Genomic DNA, 18,496 nt, shown 5'->3' on the forward strand with positions numbered 1-18,496 from the left:
AAATAAAATGTTGACAATGCAGTGAAGTTCACTAGTTGCAATTGCACATGCTTTGGTTATCTGCATGCTACAGTTAAGTGTAGACAGTTGGTGCTCCCAAGCCATTAAATATATCAGGAGTTGACTTATATACCAATAGTGTGACTATTAATAACTGCAGGCTGATAAAACAGGCTACAGTGAGACCTGTACGTGACACACCTGTGTGTGTTGTAACTGCAGTCGTTAATGCAGGTCTGAGGGTGTTTCAGATAAACTTTGGATCTTAATAAATCATTGCAAATGTGTGTGTGTCTACGAGAAACCACAAAAAAAGATTAAGGGGATTTATTTTTGGATTTATTGTGTAACTTAGACAACATTAAAAAGAGGACTAACAATAAGAGCAGCGGTGGAGGGTCACACTTGGGGTTTCCACCTCAGATTCACAGGGGCTGTTGTGGAGAGGGGGAGTCAAATCTCAATTCTCCACGGCAAACAGCAGAACCGACAAATCAGTTGGAAAGAGTTCTAATAGGGTCAAATTAATCTAGAACCAAAACCAATAGTCACTTCCCTATGGATAGGGCAGGCAGCAGTCTTGGAAGGCAGGGGAGATAAACCCAAATCTCTTTGTCTGGCCAGAAACGTAATTGGTTGGTGGAAAATTAACACAGCAAACAGTGGGTGATATTATTGGTTAATATCAAAAAGGGCGGCGGGGCACTCCTCCAGAACCGTGCATTCTGGTAGGCTCCCACAGCTAGTGTTACACTCAACGGATAACAAGTGACAATGCTCTTCTCCCTTTCCCATCGTGCTCTCTGCTGCTGGACCCGGGCGGCAGGGTGATGACATCACAGGAAGCGGATTCCTGCTCCAAACTGGACGCCGTCGCATATCCTGAGGCAGGGAAGGAAAAAGAGGGAAGATGAGCCACAGAAAAGTTGAGACCTATATGTTCCGCACCTTGTGTCTGTTTATACCTAGGTGTTATGGCTTGTGTGTCTGTTTATTTACAGCACATATGAGCTGTATGGCATTGCAGCAATAACATCTCTCGTTCTATCATCTCTGCAGTGGTGGAAAAAGTACGCAATTGTCTGTCATACTTGAGTAAAAGTAAAGATACCTTAATAGAAAATTACTTAAGTAAAAGTGAGTCACCCAATAAAATACTACTTGAGTAAAATAAGTATTTGGTTTTAAATATACTTAAGTATTAAAGTAAATGTACAAGTATAAATCATTTAAAATTCCTTATATTAAGCAAACCAGATAGTACAATTTTCATGTTTTTTTATTTAGGGATAGCCAGTGGCACACTCCAACATCATTTACAAATGAAGCATTTGTGTTTCGTGAGTCTGCCAGATAAGAGGCATTAGGGACAATCAGCGATGTTCTCGAGTGTGTGAATTGGATCATTTTCCTGTCCTGCTAAGCATTCAAAATGTAACAAGTACTTTTGGGTGTCAGGGAAAATCTATGGAGAAGAAAGTATATAATTTTCTTCAGGAATGTAGTGAAGTAAAAGTTGTCAAAAATATAAATAGTAAAGTAAAGTACAGATACCCCAAAAAACTACTTAAGTAGTACTTAAGTATTTTGATGTAAGTACTTTACACCACTGCATCTCTGGGAGTGTATATGCAGTCTGCTCTTACGCTTTTCTTTCTTTCTAGAGCGCTATATAAAAGCCCCGGCCTACTGAAGTCTGACCTGCTCCTCCAAATGTCTGTGTGTTGTACCTGTCTCCACTCTGAACCCCCATGGGAATGCAGTAGTTGAGCTCCAGCCTGGCGATGTTCGCGAGACGCAACACGATGCCTGCTCCATACGACCAGCGGATACACTCCGCCAGCCTCTGTAGGTGTGCTCTTGGACCCTCTCCTGGGGACAGGAAACACTTACATGTAAGAAGAGGCAGAATGCACATAGATGCACAAACAGACAATTGAATATTTATTTGCAGTATGTACCATATGTAACTCATTAGTTAATAGGGGCAATGAAAAACAGAACATGGACTAATATGAGGTTCAAGGTTCCCACCGTAGTTGAGGTTGCACAGGTTCCCAGCGTTGAGGAAGAAGTGTGTCCTGAAGAGGTCCCCGAAGCCGGCCCGGCCCGTACGGAAGGGTAGAGGAGTGTACAGGTGGAGCCCGCCTGCCCAGTACGCCTCTCCTCCCAGGTAGTCACCTGCGGCAACACAGGTAAAACCTTACGTTTCATCATCAGGACTCTGGGCAACTGACCCAACCCTGTGCACCACACATGCCCGTTCAAATAAACAGAGAGCGCATGACCTCACCCTCGCTCTGTGGGCCGATGCTGTACATTCCAAATCCTCGCACACTGGTGGGACCGCCCAGATAGAACCTGGACAATACAGAAATATGTCAATGACATATAATAACGGCCAAATGTCACTCACAGACCACAGGTGCTCACAATATCCCCTAAACACTAGAGGATAAATACTTCACAGAATGAGTTCTCAATGGCGCCACCTAGCGATTTCTATCAAATCCATGTGACATGAATCTGATGGGAGTGGTCCTACCTGTCAGCGATGGAGGACGGTCTGCCTCCGATGGGGAGGAGACACCCACCCCAGAGGGAGGCGGAGAGGACCTGAAAGAGACCACCAGGGCCATGTTATATGACATGTTGAACACTCAGGTACCCATAATTCACTTCCTATTTGTCCTGGGTATTTCCCCCCAGGTTAGGGACTGAGTAGTGTCCCCTTACCGAGTCCCAGACCAGCCGTCTGTTGACCTGCAGCTCAAAGTCCTCCTTCAGGAAGCTTGCGTCTCCACCTGTATAGCCAGCCAGCTCCTACAGAGGGCAAGACAACATCAGCATGGCCACTTCATATAGATCTACAGTGGTGTATTATGCAGAGGAAGTCACATACACAAACATACCTGGTTGATCCTCAGTAAGGCACCTTTCTTGGGGAAGATGGCAGAGTTCCTGGTGTCAATGGACATGGTGTGCTGCAAGACAACAACCGTCAGTAGATTGACTCAAATTCTTACTATTTTGAGAGTTAAGATCATTAAGGGTTTAGATTATTAGATAAAAGGGAACTGAGAGACAAAGGGCTTTGTACCGAGAGGGCAGACTTGAGGGTGTGTCCGCTCTCTTCTCGCACGGCGAAGGAGGCACTGCGTGCCAGACAGCCCAGCTCCCTCCACACACCCTCCCACTTCAGAGTGTGGTTGGTCCTCCACAGAGGAAACTATAGGAGAGAGAGAGAGAGAGAGAGGGAGAAAGTTATCCCTGTGGAAATTCAAAGGCAGATAAAATGGAGGAAAAAAACAACAAATGTGACACACACACACAGACCCACAAACACATACAGTAGGAGTCCTCTTACATTGAGCTCAGTGGAGACTCCTCTGTCTGTCTCTTTGAGGGAGCTCCATGGAAACTGGCCTGTGACTTTGTACAGGTTGAGAGCGAGACTGCAACAAGACAACACATACAGTGCTCGTCTCATTACTGAACTATGTTCTACATAAAGGTTAGAAATACATTACCACGGCAACATAACATACTGTCAATATGACCACTGATGGAAACAATCACAACTTGAAACAAAATAGCACTTGCGGTGTAATGGCTGCCATGTTTTTTTTATGTTGTAATTTCTACTGCTTTTTTTCTCCCCAATTTCGTGATTACGACCTTGCCTCATCGCTGCAACTCCCCAATGGGCTCGGGAGAGACGACGGTCGACTTTCGTGTCTTCCGAAACATGACCCGCCAACACCCGCTCGCTTAACCCGGTAGCCAGCTGCAGCAATGTGTTGGAGGAAACACTGTTCAACTGACAACCGGTCAGCCTGCAGGCCCCCGGCAAGCCACAAGGAGTCACTAGAGCGGGCTGAGGCAAGTAAAGCCCTCCCCTAACCCAGATGACGCTGGGCCAATTGTGCCCCGCCCTATGGGACTCTCAGTTACGGCCGGTTATGACACAGCCTGGGATCAAACACCAGGCTGTAGTGACGCCGCAACACTGCAATGTAGTGCCTTAGACTGCTGCGCCACCCGGGAGGCCTGCAAGTGCTATTTCAATGTCCTATTGACACAGAGAGCAAGGACAGAGGTGTTCCCTGTTCGTACTTGCGTTCGAAGTTGCCTGGCTGGGGCTTGAAGAAGGACAGGCCGTAGGAAGTCTCCTTGGTCCCGTAGGAAAACTGGAAGGTTAACTTCTCCGCACGGCCAAACACGTTAGGAAGCTTCACACCCAACACCTGGAAGACAGAGACAACGTTACTCCCAGGTCAGGGTCACTCACCTGTTCGACCTGTCTGTGAACGTACATGAACACACTATGCACCCATTTGGAAGTGTTTGCAGTGAAAAGGAGGCAGGGAAGCTGCTTAACCGGTCTGTCTGGAAATCACCTCTGTAATCACATGATTGTATTTAGGAATGTCAGCCTTGGGTCATTGTGACAGGGGTTTCAATGAACAACAACTGTGTGATGCTTTGTTATAGCGCTCCTGTAAGTATGTGTGTGAGAGATAGTGGTGTTTGTATTCTCTGACCATGCTGCCCTCGTTGTTGCCGACCATGGTGTTGTAGCTGCCCGTCAGCCTCTTCATCTCTGTCACCTCGAACGTCACGTCCAGACCATTGGGCAACGCATCCGCACCTAGGAGGGGTAGACCAAAACAGACAGAGGGCTCCTCTCCAGTGACGCAAATATCTTTTTACTGGTTATCCTTCCATATTGGCAACGTCTCATGATTGAGATGGGTTGTGATATTGTTTCAGACACACGCACACACATACACAGCTGCTTAAGGGTGCACACTGTACCATCTGATGTATCTATGACAACCTCCACCTCTTTGAAGATGCCCAGACGCAGCAGTTTCTGTCTGGCAATATGAGACTTCTTCATGACCTGTCAAAGAGACAACCTGCAGCTTTTAGCACAGATGTTTCCCCTTAAACTAGGGAACATTTCAGAATGTGTGTGTAGGTTGTGTGTGTAGGTAATGTGTGCATGTTTGAGTATGTGGAGTCCAGAGTGCTCACACTTACATCAATAAGGTTTTTAGCATGGAAGACCTCAGAGATTTCATAGCCCAGCAGATCCTCTTTGGTTCTGCCCAAGCCCTCAATGTTGACATGTTGGACAACAACCTGCAATGAATGGACAGATTCTCAGCATCCATTCCAACTAGGTGGTCAATTATTTACTCAGCTCCCTTTGCTAAGAAGATGGTGAACAACTTGTAATTGGAGTAACGGTAACTTGGATAAGAGATGCTTACGTCTTTGTTTTCCAGGACCTCCTGTTTAGTCTCTTGTTCTGCCTCCTGCACCTCAATCATGTCGTCGGGATGAACGCCCATGTCACGCCCGTGCATCGGGAGAGGGTCCATACTCTGAAAAGTGTCGAGAAAGTAGAAAAATGATCTGAAGATATGACCATGCGTAGATAGCTATCTAACTAGCTTCGTTCTGTCAAGGTGGTACATTTTCTAACACGCTGACAGACCAGACACAATCCATATTGCATAACATTACATTACATACAATATAGTAAAATAACCATCTGCCTCATGTCATACAACTCTTTGCCATTAATGTCATTTCTGTATCTTGTCCACGGCCTATGAGTTCGTCCATAGTAACTAACGTTACACCGCCATACAATACACATAACGGGGAGGTCATGCAGAATTTCATCCTCACTTCTCGTGGTTGTAAGAAATTAAGATTTACCCTGGCGTGGACAGTCCCCATGGTGACGTCTTTCTCTTGAAAAATATCCCTTTTTGATAAGTAAATGTTTTTTAACAGGTCGATTTAGAGAAGAAAGTCACTACTACCAATGGCTAGATTTTCCAGGTCCTAACTCCCTTCAAGGGAGACGCCATGACACTTTGCGAAGCCTGCTCTGCGCACAGTGATTGGTCAAACATGTGCCTTTGTCACTGACAGGTGGGAGGGACAAAACCAGCGCACTGTGTAGTGTGTGCTAAGACCAGTAGAGGGCAGTATCTCTACACTCAAACTTCAGCCTTGTGTGAAGTTCCTGCTTTGACTGTGGCAAGTCTGCATTATATTTAGAGATAATAATGTTGGTCCCGTCAGATGTATGCTTCTTATGACTTCGTTTATTTCAAAGTATTTCCATTGCATTGTAAAGAATGACAAGAATAGACCACAACCAACTAAGAAGTGCCCAGAACTGCCCATTTGGCTACGAATGTAGCCTATTGAAATAAGCGCATGCGGGACAATTCATCTGAAAAACATAAAAACATAGGTATACTTAAGCTCTTTTTTCTCGATATTAATCACCACGATTGTAACTTGAACATGTATAACCTTAGTTTATAGGCCTACATGATCATGATTCATGAGTTCCATTATAGGCAATTGAGACCTCTGGTGACAATTTGGCCCCGCGCTGGTGAGAAATATCTGAAAACATTTATTGATCAAGTTTGATGATTTTCTGTGTTGGTCACGGTCTCAGGCAGTGAGTAATCAATTGAACCACAGCAACCAATTTTCCTCTCTCTCTCTCTCTCTCCCTCTACACCTCCAATCCGCTCTTCAAATGCGTGCAAGCCAATCAGAGAGCGGCTCCGCTGGTCTCGCTGTCCTCTTCTACTGCCTCTGCCAGTACCAAAACGGTTCTCTTATCAAAGAAACACACAACCAAAAAACTGCATTCAATCACCGCCTTTTACCATGGGAAGTGCTTGTTTTTCATGGGAAGTATGTTTGTTTTTCGTCCTCATTAATACCTGTGAGGTGATGGGGGATGTTGGACTCGCAGGTAAGGAGCTCTCATTCTATCCCTTTCTGTCTTATATCATTTGGACACATATTTTTTTATGATAGTGCTGTCTATTTTCCCTGTTCATGTTTTATTGAAAAGTTCAAACCAGCGCATGACAGCGTAGAATAGGTGAAGCATAGTGGATTTCTTTAATGCCTAGGCTGACGTAGATTATATTCATTTTAATTGGAGAGTATTTGTGGACTGAAATAACAGTTGAGACAGTTGGGAGAACATGTTCCTTTGAGAAACACTTGGTTGAAGATTAATCATTTGGGCTAGCAACATTTGAACAGTATGGAAAGGAGAAATAGCTAAACACCGATATTGAAAAACATTGAACGAAATATATCAATTTGATGCCAAATCTAGCAATTATAAAAGGCTTTGAATGGGTGATGTGATATGCGCGCGAAATAACTGCAAACACGTTTACATTTGGCCTTGCAGAGCTGAACCATATCTACTCATTTTGGACTGACAATTAAAAATAGTGCGTGGTAGTCCAGTTTGCATTGACAATATTACTCTAAACACTATTTGAAGTTGAGTATTTGTTTCGCCATATTCAATTTCCCTTTCTGAATGTAAAAACAAAAGTATACAAGAAATTAGGTCCATCGACTGAGATCTACCTGCATGTTTTACCAGTCGTAGATCAATCTGCGAGGTAGGTCCAGGACTGGTTAATGCGTGAATACAAATATGTATGACTAAGCATCTTTTCACCCATCTGCTTGAACGATTCCCTTCTATGAGCTGATACATAGCATCTTTTACGGATCAGTTGCCTGCCCAGAGGTGGACATGGGTTGGGAAGGTGGCCTTCACGGTCCCTGGAGGAGTCTGTCCCAACCTGCTTATCAACGACCTTTCAGCGGAAAGCGGCGCGCCTTGTCTCCCTCCAACTATGGATTGGCGATAAGTCAATATTGGGACGGCCACTGAAGCACGGGAGAGGGGAGAGGGCTTTATTTTACATTAGTCGGTATTTCATAATAATAGTCCCATGGTGAACCTGCAATAACAGTTTCCTGCCTTACATCTATCTATTCACTGTCAACAACTCAGTGAGAACCGGCAGTTGAACTATCTAGTCCAGGTTTTACAGGCTATATTCCGCTGCCTACTCCTATCACTTTATTTTTCATGTCTACTGGCGCTCACATGCGAGAAAATAAATCAGTCATCCGCTTGATAAAATATATTTATTGTGATGACATTTATTGTTTATTTATTGCATTTTGTTGAGCTGGGCGGGGGTCAGGCAGCAGGGCTTAACCCCGCAGAGAAATAAACGCTGGATTTACGGCTCCCAATATGGGCTATTCATGAGGGGCAAGACAGGAGACAGGGTAGCTGCTTCTCAGCTCAAGATAGATACATCGCCAGAGAGAGGAAGAGAACAAAAGTTTGGAGAGGTTCAACTTTCTCTCTTACACTTTTGGTCTTTCTCGCTCTTTCTCTCTCTTTCTCTCTCTCTCTCTCTCTCTCTCGCTCTCTTTCGCTGTCTGTCTGTGTGAATTAGCTGGCTTAAGCCCCCTGGATTCATCCCCAGATGTGACTCTCTAACAATGACTTGATCAATAGGGTTCCCTATAGCCACTCAGTATTCCAGAGGCATCCACTAAGCCCTGATACACTAGTGTACCTCTCGGCTATTGGTATTTGATTCATATAAATTATTATTGGTTTTGGCCTCTTTAGTGTTACCGGTATCTTTTATAGAGTTAAGAAACCTCACCCTTCATCCACTATGTTAGTCCCTGACAGTTTATTGTCTTATATGAGGAGTTCTACATTTTGGACCTTTGCCATCATAAAGTAAATATTTCCAGCCTGTATATATCTGGACGGAGCTGCATTTGGCCAAGAGGACTGAGCTTTCCCTGAGAGAGCGGGATTAAAACATTCGATTGAGGTTGTACAAAACCCATTCACCTCTCACCAAAACCATCGCTATTTTGTAGACTTAGTCCTATTGATGAGTCCTTGGAGACCAGTGGTTTACAGTTGTCCCTTGTGTCATTTCTCTAGACGCCGATGAGTGCTCTGAAGGCACGGATGACTGTCACATTGATGCTCTCTGCCAGAATACCCCCAAATTCTTCAACTGCATCTGCAAGCCGGGGTACAAGGGAGACGGCAAGCAGTGTGAAGGTGAGTTTCACTACATTGTCTTATTATGGCTTCAATGTGATATGACTTAATTCACCCCCCTCCCTCCGGCCACTCCGATCCAAATCATCATCCTCAATCACCCCACACCCCTGTCCTCTCCGCACTTCATTCCGCCCGCCCCCTATTGCTCTCTGACAGGCTCAGCAGTAATGGCAGGTTTTACATCTGTTTCACAGGAACCCCCTGTTTCTCTCCCCTCTTCTCCCCCTTCCCGACTCCAGCCCCCCCGCCAGCTCTCCTAATTAACTGGTAGGAAGTGGACTGAGGGAAGGTGTGAGGGTGAGAGGGGGCGGCACCTGGCTGTGTGTTCACACCTCCACTCATTTCTGCCTCAAAGCACACCACAGCTGGAGCTAGAGCTAGCTTAGCGCACAGCACACACTCCCTCCCAACGCTAGCCTGTCTAGCCGTACAAATGCAATCGAAACGCATCTACGCACGCACACATGCAAACGCCAGATCAGCTTATAGGCTACCACGGCAAATAACGTGGTAACGATACATTAGTCATATTGGCCCCTAGAGCTAGCCAGGATAGGAGAGCAAGAGTTGATTGTGGTGATGACGGGCCTTTTTCTATAGGGGTTTTCACTGTCTCTATTTTCAGGCTTTTTCAAGTGTCTCCTGTTTGTTTAAGTATTTGTGTGTATGTCAGTGAGTTATATCCAACACTTTCTGCTGTTTGCTCAGCTGTGTACCAGTCTCCCCTGCCTGAAACACACGCACGCACGCACACGCACGCACGCACACACACACACACACACACACACACACACACACACACACACACACACACACACACACACACACACACACACACACACACACACACACACACCCCCGGTCTACTTGATATACTGTAGCTCTGTCTCCATTTGTTTTGCCCTGGTCTACTTGATATACTGTAGCTCTGTCTCCATTTGTTTTGCCCTGGTCTACTTGATATACTGTAGCTCTGTCTCCATTTGTTTTCTATATACCTATGAGATTAGTAATGTAGGGTATGTAAACATTATATTAAGTGGCATTGTTTAAAGTGGCTAGTGATACATTTTTTACATGTATGGCAGCAGCCATTCAATGTTAGCGGTGGTTGTTTAACAGTCTGATGGCCTTGAGATAGAAGCTGTTTTTCAGTCTCTCTGTCCCTGCTTTGATGCACCTGTACTGACCTCGCCTTCTGGATGATAGCAGGGTGAACAGGCAGTGGCTCGGGTGGTTGTTGTCCTTGATTATCTTTATGGCCTTCCTGTGACATCGGGTGGTTTAGGTGTCTTGGAGGGCAGGTAGTTTGCCCCCGGTGATGCGTTGTGCAGACCTCACTACCCTCTGGAGAGCCTTACGGTTGTGGGCGGAGCAGTTGCCGTACCAGGCGGCGATACCACCCGACAGGATGCTCTCGATTGTGCATCTGTAAAAGTTTGTGAGTGCTTTTGGTGCCAAGCCGAATTTCTTCAGCCTCCTGAGGTTGAAGAGGCCCTGCTGCGCATTCTTCACCACTCTGTCTGTGTGGGTGGACCAATTCAGTTGGTCCGTGATGTGTACGCCGAGGAACTTAAAACTTTCTACCCTCTCCACTACTGTCCCGTCGATGTGGATAGGGGGGTGCTCCCTCTGCTGTTTCCTGAAGTCCATGATCATCTCCTTTGTTATGTTGACGTTGAGTGTGAGGTTATTTTCCTGACACCACACTCCGAGGACACTCACCTCCTCCCTGTAGGCCATCTCGTCGTTGTTGGTAATCAAGCCTACCACTGTAGTGTCGTCTGCAAACTTGATGATTGAGTTGGAGATGTGCATGGCCACGCAGTCGTGGGTGAACAGAGAGTACAGGAGAGGGCTCAGAACGCACCCTTGTGGGGCCCCAGGGGTTGAGGATCAGCGGGGTGGAGATGTTGTTACCTACCCTCACCACCTGGGGGCGGCCCGTCAGGAAGACCAGTACCCAGTTGCACAGTGCGGGGTCGAGACCCAGGGTCTTGATGACGAGTTTGGAGGGTACTATGGTGTTAAATGCTGAGCTGTCGTCGATGAATAGCATTCTCACATACAGTGGGGAGAACAAGTATTTGATACACTGCCGATTTTGCAGGTTTTCCTACTTACAAAGCATGTAGAGGTCTGTACTTTTTTATCATAGGTACACTTCAACTGTGAGAGACAGAATCCCCCCAAAAAATCCAGAAAATCAAAAATCCAGAAAATCACATTGTATGATTTTTAAGTAATTCATTTGCATTGTATTGCATGACATAAGTATTTGATCACCTACCAACCAGTAAGAATTCCGTCTCTCACAGACCTGTTAGTTTTTCTTTAAGAAGCCCTCCTGTTCCCCGCTCATTACCTGTATTACCTGTACCTGTTTGAACTCGTTACCTGTATAAAAGACACCTGTCCACACACTCTCCGTCTCTCACAGTTGAAGTGTACCTAGGATAAAAATTACAGACCTCTACATGCTTTGTAAGTAGGAAAACCTGCAAAATTGGCAGTATATCAAATACTTGTTCTCCCCACTGTAGGTATTCCTCTTGTCCAGATGGGTTAGGGCCGTGTGCAGTGTGGTTGTGATTGTGTCGTCTGTGGACCTATTGCGGCGGTAAGCAAATTGGAGTTGGTCTAGGGTGTCAGGTAGGGTGGAGGTGATATGGTCCTTGACTAGTCTCTCAAAGCACTGAGAGACTAGTCAGTGCTATGGGGCGGTAGTCGTTTAGCTCAGTTACCTTAGCTTTCTTGGGAACAGGAACAATTGTGGCCCTCTTGAAGCATGTGGGAACAGCAGACTGGGATAAGGGTTGATTGAATATGTCCGTAAACACACCAGCCAGCTGGTCTGCGCATGCTCTGAGGATGTGGCTGGGGATGCCGTCTGGGCCTGCAGCCTTGCGAGGTTTAACACGTTTAAATGTTTTACTCACATCGGCTGCAGTGAAGGAGAGTCCGCAGGTTTTGGTAGCGGGCCGTGTCAGTGGCACTGTATCGTCCTCAAAGCGAGCAAAAAAGTTGTTTGTTTGTTAGTCTGTCTGGGAGCAAGACATCCTGGTCCGCGACAAGGCTGGTTTTCTTTTTGTAATCCATGATAGACTGTAGACCCTGCCACATACCTCTTGTGTCTGAGCCATTGAATTGGGACTCTACTTTGTCTCTATACTGACGCTTAGCTTGTTTGATTGCCTTGTGGAGGGAATAGCTACACTGTTTGTATTCGGTCATGTTTCCGGTCACCTTGCCCTGGTTAAAAGCAGTGGTTCGCGCTCTCTGTTTCGCGCGAATGCTGCCATCAATCCACAGTTTCTGGTTTTGGAATGTTTTAATAGTTGCTGTGGGTACGACATCGTCGATGCACTTGCTAATGAACTCGCTCACAGAATCAGCGTATTCGTCAATGTTGTTGTTTGACGCAATGCGGAACATATCCCAATCCACGTGCTCGAAGCAATCTTGAAGCGTGGAATCAGATTGGTCAGACCAGCGTTGAACAGACCTGAGAGCGGAAGCTTCCTATTTTAGTTTCTGTCTATAGGCTGGAAGCAACAAAATGGAGTCGTGGTCAGTTTTTCCGAAAGGACTACGGGGGAGGGCCTTATATGCGTCGCTGAAGTTAGAATAACAATGATCTAGGGTTTTACCAGCCCTGGTAGCACAATCAATATGCTGATAGAATTTAGGGAGTCTTGTTTTCAGATTAGCCTTGTTAAAAAATCCCCAGCTACAATGAATGCAGCCTCAGGATATGTGGTTTCCAGTTTACATAGAGTCAAATAAAGTTTGTTCAGGGCCATCGATGTGTCTGCTTGGGGGGGAATATATGCGGCTGTGATTATAATCGAAGAGAATTATATTGGTAGATAATGCGGTCAACATTTGATTGTCAGGTGAACAGTCAGGTGAACAGAAGGACTTGAGTTCCTGTATGTTGTTATGATCACACCACGTCTTGTTAATCATAAGGCATACCCCCCTGCCCCTCGTCTTACCAGAAAGATGGTTGTTTCTGTCGGCGCGATGCGTGAAGAAACCAGCTGGCTGTACCGACTCCGATACAGTGTCTCGAGTGAGCCATGTTTCCGTGAAGCAAAGAACGTTATAGTCTCTGATTTCTCTCTGAAATGTTACCCTTGCTCGGATTTCATCAACCTTGTTGTCAAGAGACTGGACATTGGCGAGTAGTATGCTCGGGAGCGGTGCGCGATGTGCCCATCTCCGGAGCCTGACCAGAAGACTGCTTAGTCTGCCCATTTTACGGCGACGTTGTTTCGGTTCGCCGGCTGGGATCCGATCCATTGTCCTGGGTGTTGGGTAAAACACAGGATCCGCTTGGGGAAAGCCGTTATTCCTGGTCGTAATGATGGTGAGTTGACGTTGCTCTTATATCCAATAGTTCCTCCCGACTGTATGTAATAAAACCTAAGATTACCTGGGGTACCAATGTAATATATAACATGTAAAAAAAAAATACTGCATAGTTCCCTAGGAACACGAAGCGAGGCAGCCATCTGTCGGCACCAGAAGTCATCTATTCTATTGGCCATCCTCCGCCATTGGACTTAAGCTATGACATTGGAGAGACGTTCTGGAATTGCTAGAAACGCCTGTACTAAAAGATGATATTGTACCAGGCAGCTCTGTACACATTGCATAATCTCCAGTCCGAAACACAATGGTCCTTAGCCTAGAACATATTGAGCTGCCCAGAATAATATATTAAATGTTGTCCGTAGAGAAACTACAAAAGGAAACTACAAAAGGTAGAGAATCTTTTTAGGGATATGTTCCTCCTACTGTAAAACAGCTGTCTGAGTAGAGGGCCCATCTGTCTGTCTGTCTTGTCTAGTCTTGTCTGTCTATCTTGTCTGTCTATCTTGTCTGTCTATCTTGTCTGTCTGTCTATATTGTCTGTCTTGTCTGTCTGTCTATCTTGCCACCTGTCTGTCTGTCTGTCTATCTTGTCTGTCTGTCTGCCTGTCTATCTTGTCTATCTTGTCTGTCTTGTGTCTGTCTGTCTGTCTGTCTGTCTGTCTGTCTGTCTGTCTGTCTGTCTGTCTGTCTGTCTGTCTTGCCTGTCTGTCTGTCTAGTCTTGTCTGTCTGACTGTCTATCTGTCTATCTTGTCTGTCTTGTCTCTGTCTGTCTGTCTTGTGTCTGTCTGTCTTGTCTGTCTATCTATCTTGTCTGTCTGTCTTGTCTTTCTGTCTGTCTGTCTTGCCTGTCTGTCTTTTCTTGTCTGTCTGTCTTTTCTTGTCTGTCTTGTCTGTCTGTCTATCTTGTCTGTCTGGTCTGTCTGTCTTGTCTGTCTGTCTATCTTGTCTGTCTGGTCTGTCTATCTTGTCTGTCTGTCATGTCTGCCCATCTGTCTTGTTTGTCTTGTCTCTGTCTGTCTTGTCTGTCTTGTCTCTGTCTGTCTTGTATGTCTGTCTCGGCCTGTCTTGTTTTGTTTGTCTGTCTATCTTGTCTGTCTGTCTCTGTCTGTCTTGTCTGTCTGTATTGTCTGTCTTGTCTCTGTCTGTCTGTCTGTCTGTCTGTCTGTCTGTCTGTCTGTCTGTCTGTCTGTCTGTCTGTCTGTCTGTCTTGTCTCTGTCTGTCTTGTTTGTCTCTGTCTGTCTTGTTTGTCTCTGTCTGTCTTGTTTGTCTCTGTCTGTCTTGTCTCTGTCTTGTCTGTCTGTCTCTGTCTGTCTTGTTTTGTCTGTCTGTCTTGTCTGTATGTCTATCTTGTCTGTCTGTCTTGTCTGTCTGTCTCTCTTGTTTCTGTCTTGTTTTGTCTGTCTGTCTTGTCTGTCCTGTCTGTCTTGTCTGTCTTGTATCTGTCTGTTTTGTCTGTCTTTGTGTACAGATTTATTGTGCTTATGAATGTTTGTTTAACTGAAATTCTAAGAGGGGTGTATTCCATATTTGGATGGGAATATATGTGTCCCTGTTGTTGATTGAATTGTGTGTGTGTGTTACATTTGTGTTGTACAGATGGAGAAACGAATGAGTTGTGCCTATGCCTCAATATCTGAAATCCAATGTGTCCTGTCCTCCTATCATTGTGTCCAATACTGAAGCCACGATTGATACGGCACAATTAACGCCTTGGTCACACCGACAGTACAAACGTTTCCAATGGAACGCTGCGTTTGCCTTGCAGCATTGCATTGCAGAAGCAGTTGCAGTACGTTCTGTGGTGCATATGTTGGATTTATCCAACATATGCGTCAAACTGTATTCGTAGACAGCTTGACAGATCCAGATGATGCTGCGTACCATTTTGCGCAATGACGCTGTCGGTGGGACCGAGGCGTAAGGTCCAGTGAATGGGTGACAGAATAAAGACGGATGGTGGATGTGAGTGTCCCTGACCTCTGTGATTAGATAGGGGCTGTGTAATTGGCCGGCTATGTTTCCCATCAGTAGACATTACATTACCCCGGTGGTGCAGAGGACAGAGTCATTAGGACGAGCAGAGAGCTGTTCTCTGTCTCTCTCTCTCTCTCTCTCTCTCTCTCTCTCTCTCTCTCTCTCTCTCTCTCTCTCTCTCTCTCTCTCTCTCTCTCTCTCTCTCTCTCTCTCTCTCTGTCTCTGTCTCTGTCTCTTTCTCTCTCTCTCTCTCTCTCTCTCTCTCTCTTTCTGTCTCTCTCTCTGTCTCTCTGTCTCTCTCTTTCTGTCTCTCTGTCTCTCTTTCTCTCTCTCTGTCTTTGTCTCTGTCTCTTTCTCTCTCTCTGTCTCTCTGTCTCTCTCTTTCTGTCTCTCTGTCTCTCTTTCTCTCTCTCTGTCTCTCTCTCTCTCTCTGTCTCTCTCTCTATGTCTCTCTGTCTCTCTCTGCTCTGTCTCTCTGTCTCTCTCTCTCTCTCTCTCTCTGTCTTTCTCTCTCTCTCTCTCTCTCTCTCTCTCTCTACTTCCAGGAAATGACTATGCCTCAGGATGGAAAACTATCAGTGAGGGACCCTGTAGTTAGCAGCTGATAACTCAACTTCCCACAATAAGTTGGGTGAATTTTGGCCCATTCCTCCTGACAGAGCTGGTGTAACTGAGTCAGGTTTGTCGGCCTCCTTGCTCGCACAGACTTTTTCAGTTCTGCCCACAAATGTTCTATAGGATTGAGGTCAGGACTTTGTGTTACCCACTCCAATACCTTGACTTTGTTGTCATTAAGCCGTTTTGCCACAACTTTGGAAGTATGCTTGGGGTCATTGTCCATTTGGAAGACCCATTTGCGACTAAGCTTTCTGACTGATGTCTTGAGATGTTGCTTCAATATATCCACATAATTTTCCATCCTCATGATGCCATCTATTTTGTGAAGTGCACCAGTCCCTCTTGCAGCAAAGCACCCCCACAACATGATGCTGCCACCCCGTGCTTCACGGGTTGGGATGGTGTTCTTCGGCTTGCAAGCCTCCCGCCTTTTCCTCCAAACATAACAATGGTCATTATGGCCAAACAGTTATATTTTTGTTTCATCAGACCAGAGGACATTTCTCCAAAAAGTATGATCTTAGTCCCCATGTGTAGTTCCAAACCGTAGTCTGGCTTTTTATGGCGGATTTTGAGCAGTGGCTTCTTCCTTGCTGAGCGGCCTTTCAGGTTATGTCGATATCGGACTTGTTTACTGTGGATATAGATACTTTTGTACCTATTTTCTCCAGCATCTTCACAAGGTCCTTTGCTGTTGTTCTGGGATTGATTTGCACTTTTCGCACCAAAGTACGTTCATCTCTAGGATAATGCGTCCCCTTCCTGAGCGGTATGACGGCTGCATGGTCCCATGGTGTTATACTTGCGTACTATTGTTTGTACAGATGAACATGGTACCTTCAGGCGTTTGGAAATTGCTTCCAAGGATGAACCAGACTTGTGGAGGTCTTGGCTGATTTCTTTTGATTTTATCATGATGTCAAGCAAAGAGGCACTGAGTTTGAAGGTAGGCCTTGAAATACATCCACAGGTACTCCTCCAATTGACTCAAATTATGTCAATTAGCCTATCAGAAGCTTCTAAAGCCATGACATCATTTTCTGGAATTTGCCAAGCTGTTTAAAGGCACAGTCAACTTAGTGTAAGTAAACTTCTGACCCACTGGACTTGTGATACAGTGAATTATAAGTGAAATAATCTGTCTGTAAACAATCGTTAAAAAAAATATCTGCGTCATGCACAAAGTAGATGTCTGAACCGACTTGCCAAAACCATAGTTTGTTAACAAGACATTTGTGGAGATGTTGAAAAATAAATGTGAATGAATCCAACCTAAGTGCATGTAAACTTCCTACTTCAACGGTATAGTACCTATGTGTCCCTATTGTTGTTGCTGCTTTGGAGACTTTTTCATACAAGGAAACTGCTACAAATGAAAACAGGTTTCAGAGAAACCGGTTTCTGAGAATCATTCTTATTTTGCTACAGGAATTGTATTTATTAATGCACTCAACAAGAACTATGCTTTCAGTGACAGTGTGAAACAAAAATGCTATTATCCTTTCTTGCCTATCAGCTTGGATTAAAATAGGCTTTTCTCTGAGTAGGTCTATAACTCAACAGTCACGTGGTTCTCTGCTCATCAGTAGCAGCCAGAAGTAGATTTATCTAACGTTCCACAGAGAGGAGTCGACTGGGCTGGTTGCCACGGGGCTGTCAGGGTCTTGTGAAAGGCTGTCCATGTTTGCTCAGCATTTGTCACTTACTGACTAATTGATTGGTTTTCATTGGTCTTGTCCCTGGCACTCATCCTCTCCAGTTAGTTTCAGCACTACAGCCTTTGCTTTTCTCTTCCCATGTCCTCTATATTCAAACAGTTGACTTTACTCGGTAGAACATCTAGGCTACCATTTCCTGGTGATGCTAAAGATACTAACGCACATTATCATTGCCCCTCTAGCTGCGTTCGAGTGGCTGTGTGTTTGTTAGAGCTCAGCTGTGTAGCCGTGTGTGCGTGTGCGTGTGCGTGTGCGCCTGCGTGGGTGTGTGTGTGCGTGGGTGTGTGTGTGCGTGGGTGTGTGTGTGTGTGTGTGTGTGTGTGTGTGTGTGTGTGTGTGTGTGTGTGTGTGTGTGTGTGTGTGTGTGTGTGTGTGTGTGTGTGTGTGTGTGTGTGTGTGTGTGCGCGCGTGCATAGAGACAGATACAGTCTGAGCCATGAGTCTGTTCTCCCAGCAGCAGTAACAATTACCTGACCTGCTTTACAGACGGAGGGAGGGAGGAGGGGAGGGAGGAGGGGAGGGAGGGGGAGGGAGGGAGGGGGGACGGAGGGACATATAATTGGAAAGACAGATGCATAGATGCAACTGAGAGAAAATAGATGGAGGGTGAAGGAGAGGTAGGTAATGACACAGAGAAAGAGGGAGGGAGGGAGAGAGAGCGATAGATTTCATGGGATAGAAAGCGAGTGAGATATTGCGAGCGGGAGCCACTGTGGGAGAGGTGGCAGACAATTACTAGGCCAATGTCTGCCCAGTGTCTGCTACTTCGTCACTGCTCAGAAGCTATCCTCACTGGCTACCTGCTTCACTCACGCACACACACGCACACACACACAACA

The 18,496-nt window shown here is 45.6% G+C and overlaps 2 protein-coding genes across 6 annotated transcripts in view; one reads left to right on the forward strand and one right to left on the reverse strand.

The window, feature by feature from the left end:
• Window positions 1–322: 322 nt before the first annotated feature.
• On the reverse strand, window positions 323–5,918 carry LOC118366257 (sorting and assembly machinery component 50 homolog B). Its single transcript, XM_035748789.2, has 15 exons — window positions 5,734–5,918; window positions 5,280–5,393; window positions 5,047–5,148; window positions 4,819–4,906; window positions 4,545–4,651; window positions 4,117–4,247; window positions 3,368–3,455; window positions 3,101–3,229; window positions 2,913–2,984; window positions 2,737–2,823; window positions 2,546–2,616; window positions 2,294–2,361; window positions 2,035–2,181; window positions 1,731–1,872; window positions 323–882 (listed from the first exon to the last, which is right to left on the reverse strand). Exons 1-15 carry the CDS (start codon window positions 5,752–5,754, stop codon window positions 837–839), a joined length of 1,413 nt encoding a protein of 470 aa, XP_035604682.2. The 5' UTR covers window positions 5,755–5,918; the 3' UTR covers window positions 323–836.
• A 720-nt stretch (window positions 5,919–6,638) lies between these two features.
• The window catches only part of LOC118372254 (signal peptide, CUB and EGF-like domain-containing protein 1), a 147,211-nt gene continuing 135,353 nt past the window's right edge, over window positions 6,639–18,496 (forward strand). For all 5 annotated transcript variants that reach the window (XM_052492015.1, XM_052492016.1, XM_052492017.1 and 2 more), the window contains exons 1-2: window positions 6,639–6,799; window positions 8,840–8,962. In XM_052492015.1, the coding sequence (XP_052347975.1) occupies window positions 6,712–6,799; window positions 8,840–8,962 (211 nt within the window). In that variant the 5' untranslated portion in view covers window positions 6,639–6,711. The remainder of the gene's footprint in view (window positions 6,800–8,839; window positions 8,963–18,496) is intronic.

This window comes from Oncorhynchus keta, chromosome 33 (genome assembly GCF_023373465.1).
Source record: "Oncorhynchus keta strain PuntledgeMale-10-30-2019 chromosome 33, Oket_V2, whole genome shotgun sequence".
Lineage (NCBI taxonomy): Eukaryota > Metazoa > Chordata > Actinopteri > Salmoniformes > Salmonidae > Oncorhynchus > Oncorhynchus keta.

Bases quoted from the DNA above. Each gene is read 5' to 3' on its own strand.
- LOC118366257 (XM_035748789.2), bottom strand. From the start codon at position 5,754: ATGGGGACTGTCCACGCCAGG. The intron at 3,456-4,116 runs GTACGAACAGGG...GTCTTGTTGCAG, and splicing joins CCAGGCAACTTCGAACGCAA to TCTCGCTCTCAACCTGTACA. The intron at 1,873-2,034 runs GTGGGAACCTTG...TCCTGTCCCCAG, and splicing joins CCTGTGCAACCTCAACTACG to GAGAGGGTCCAAGAGCACAC.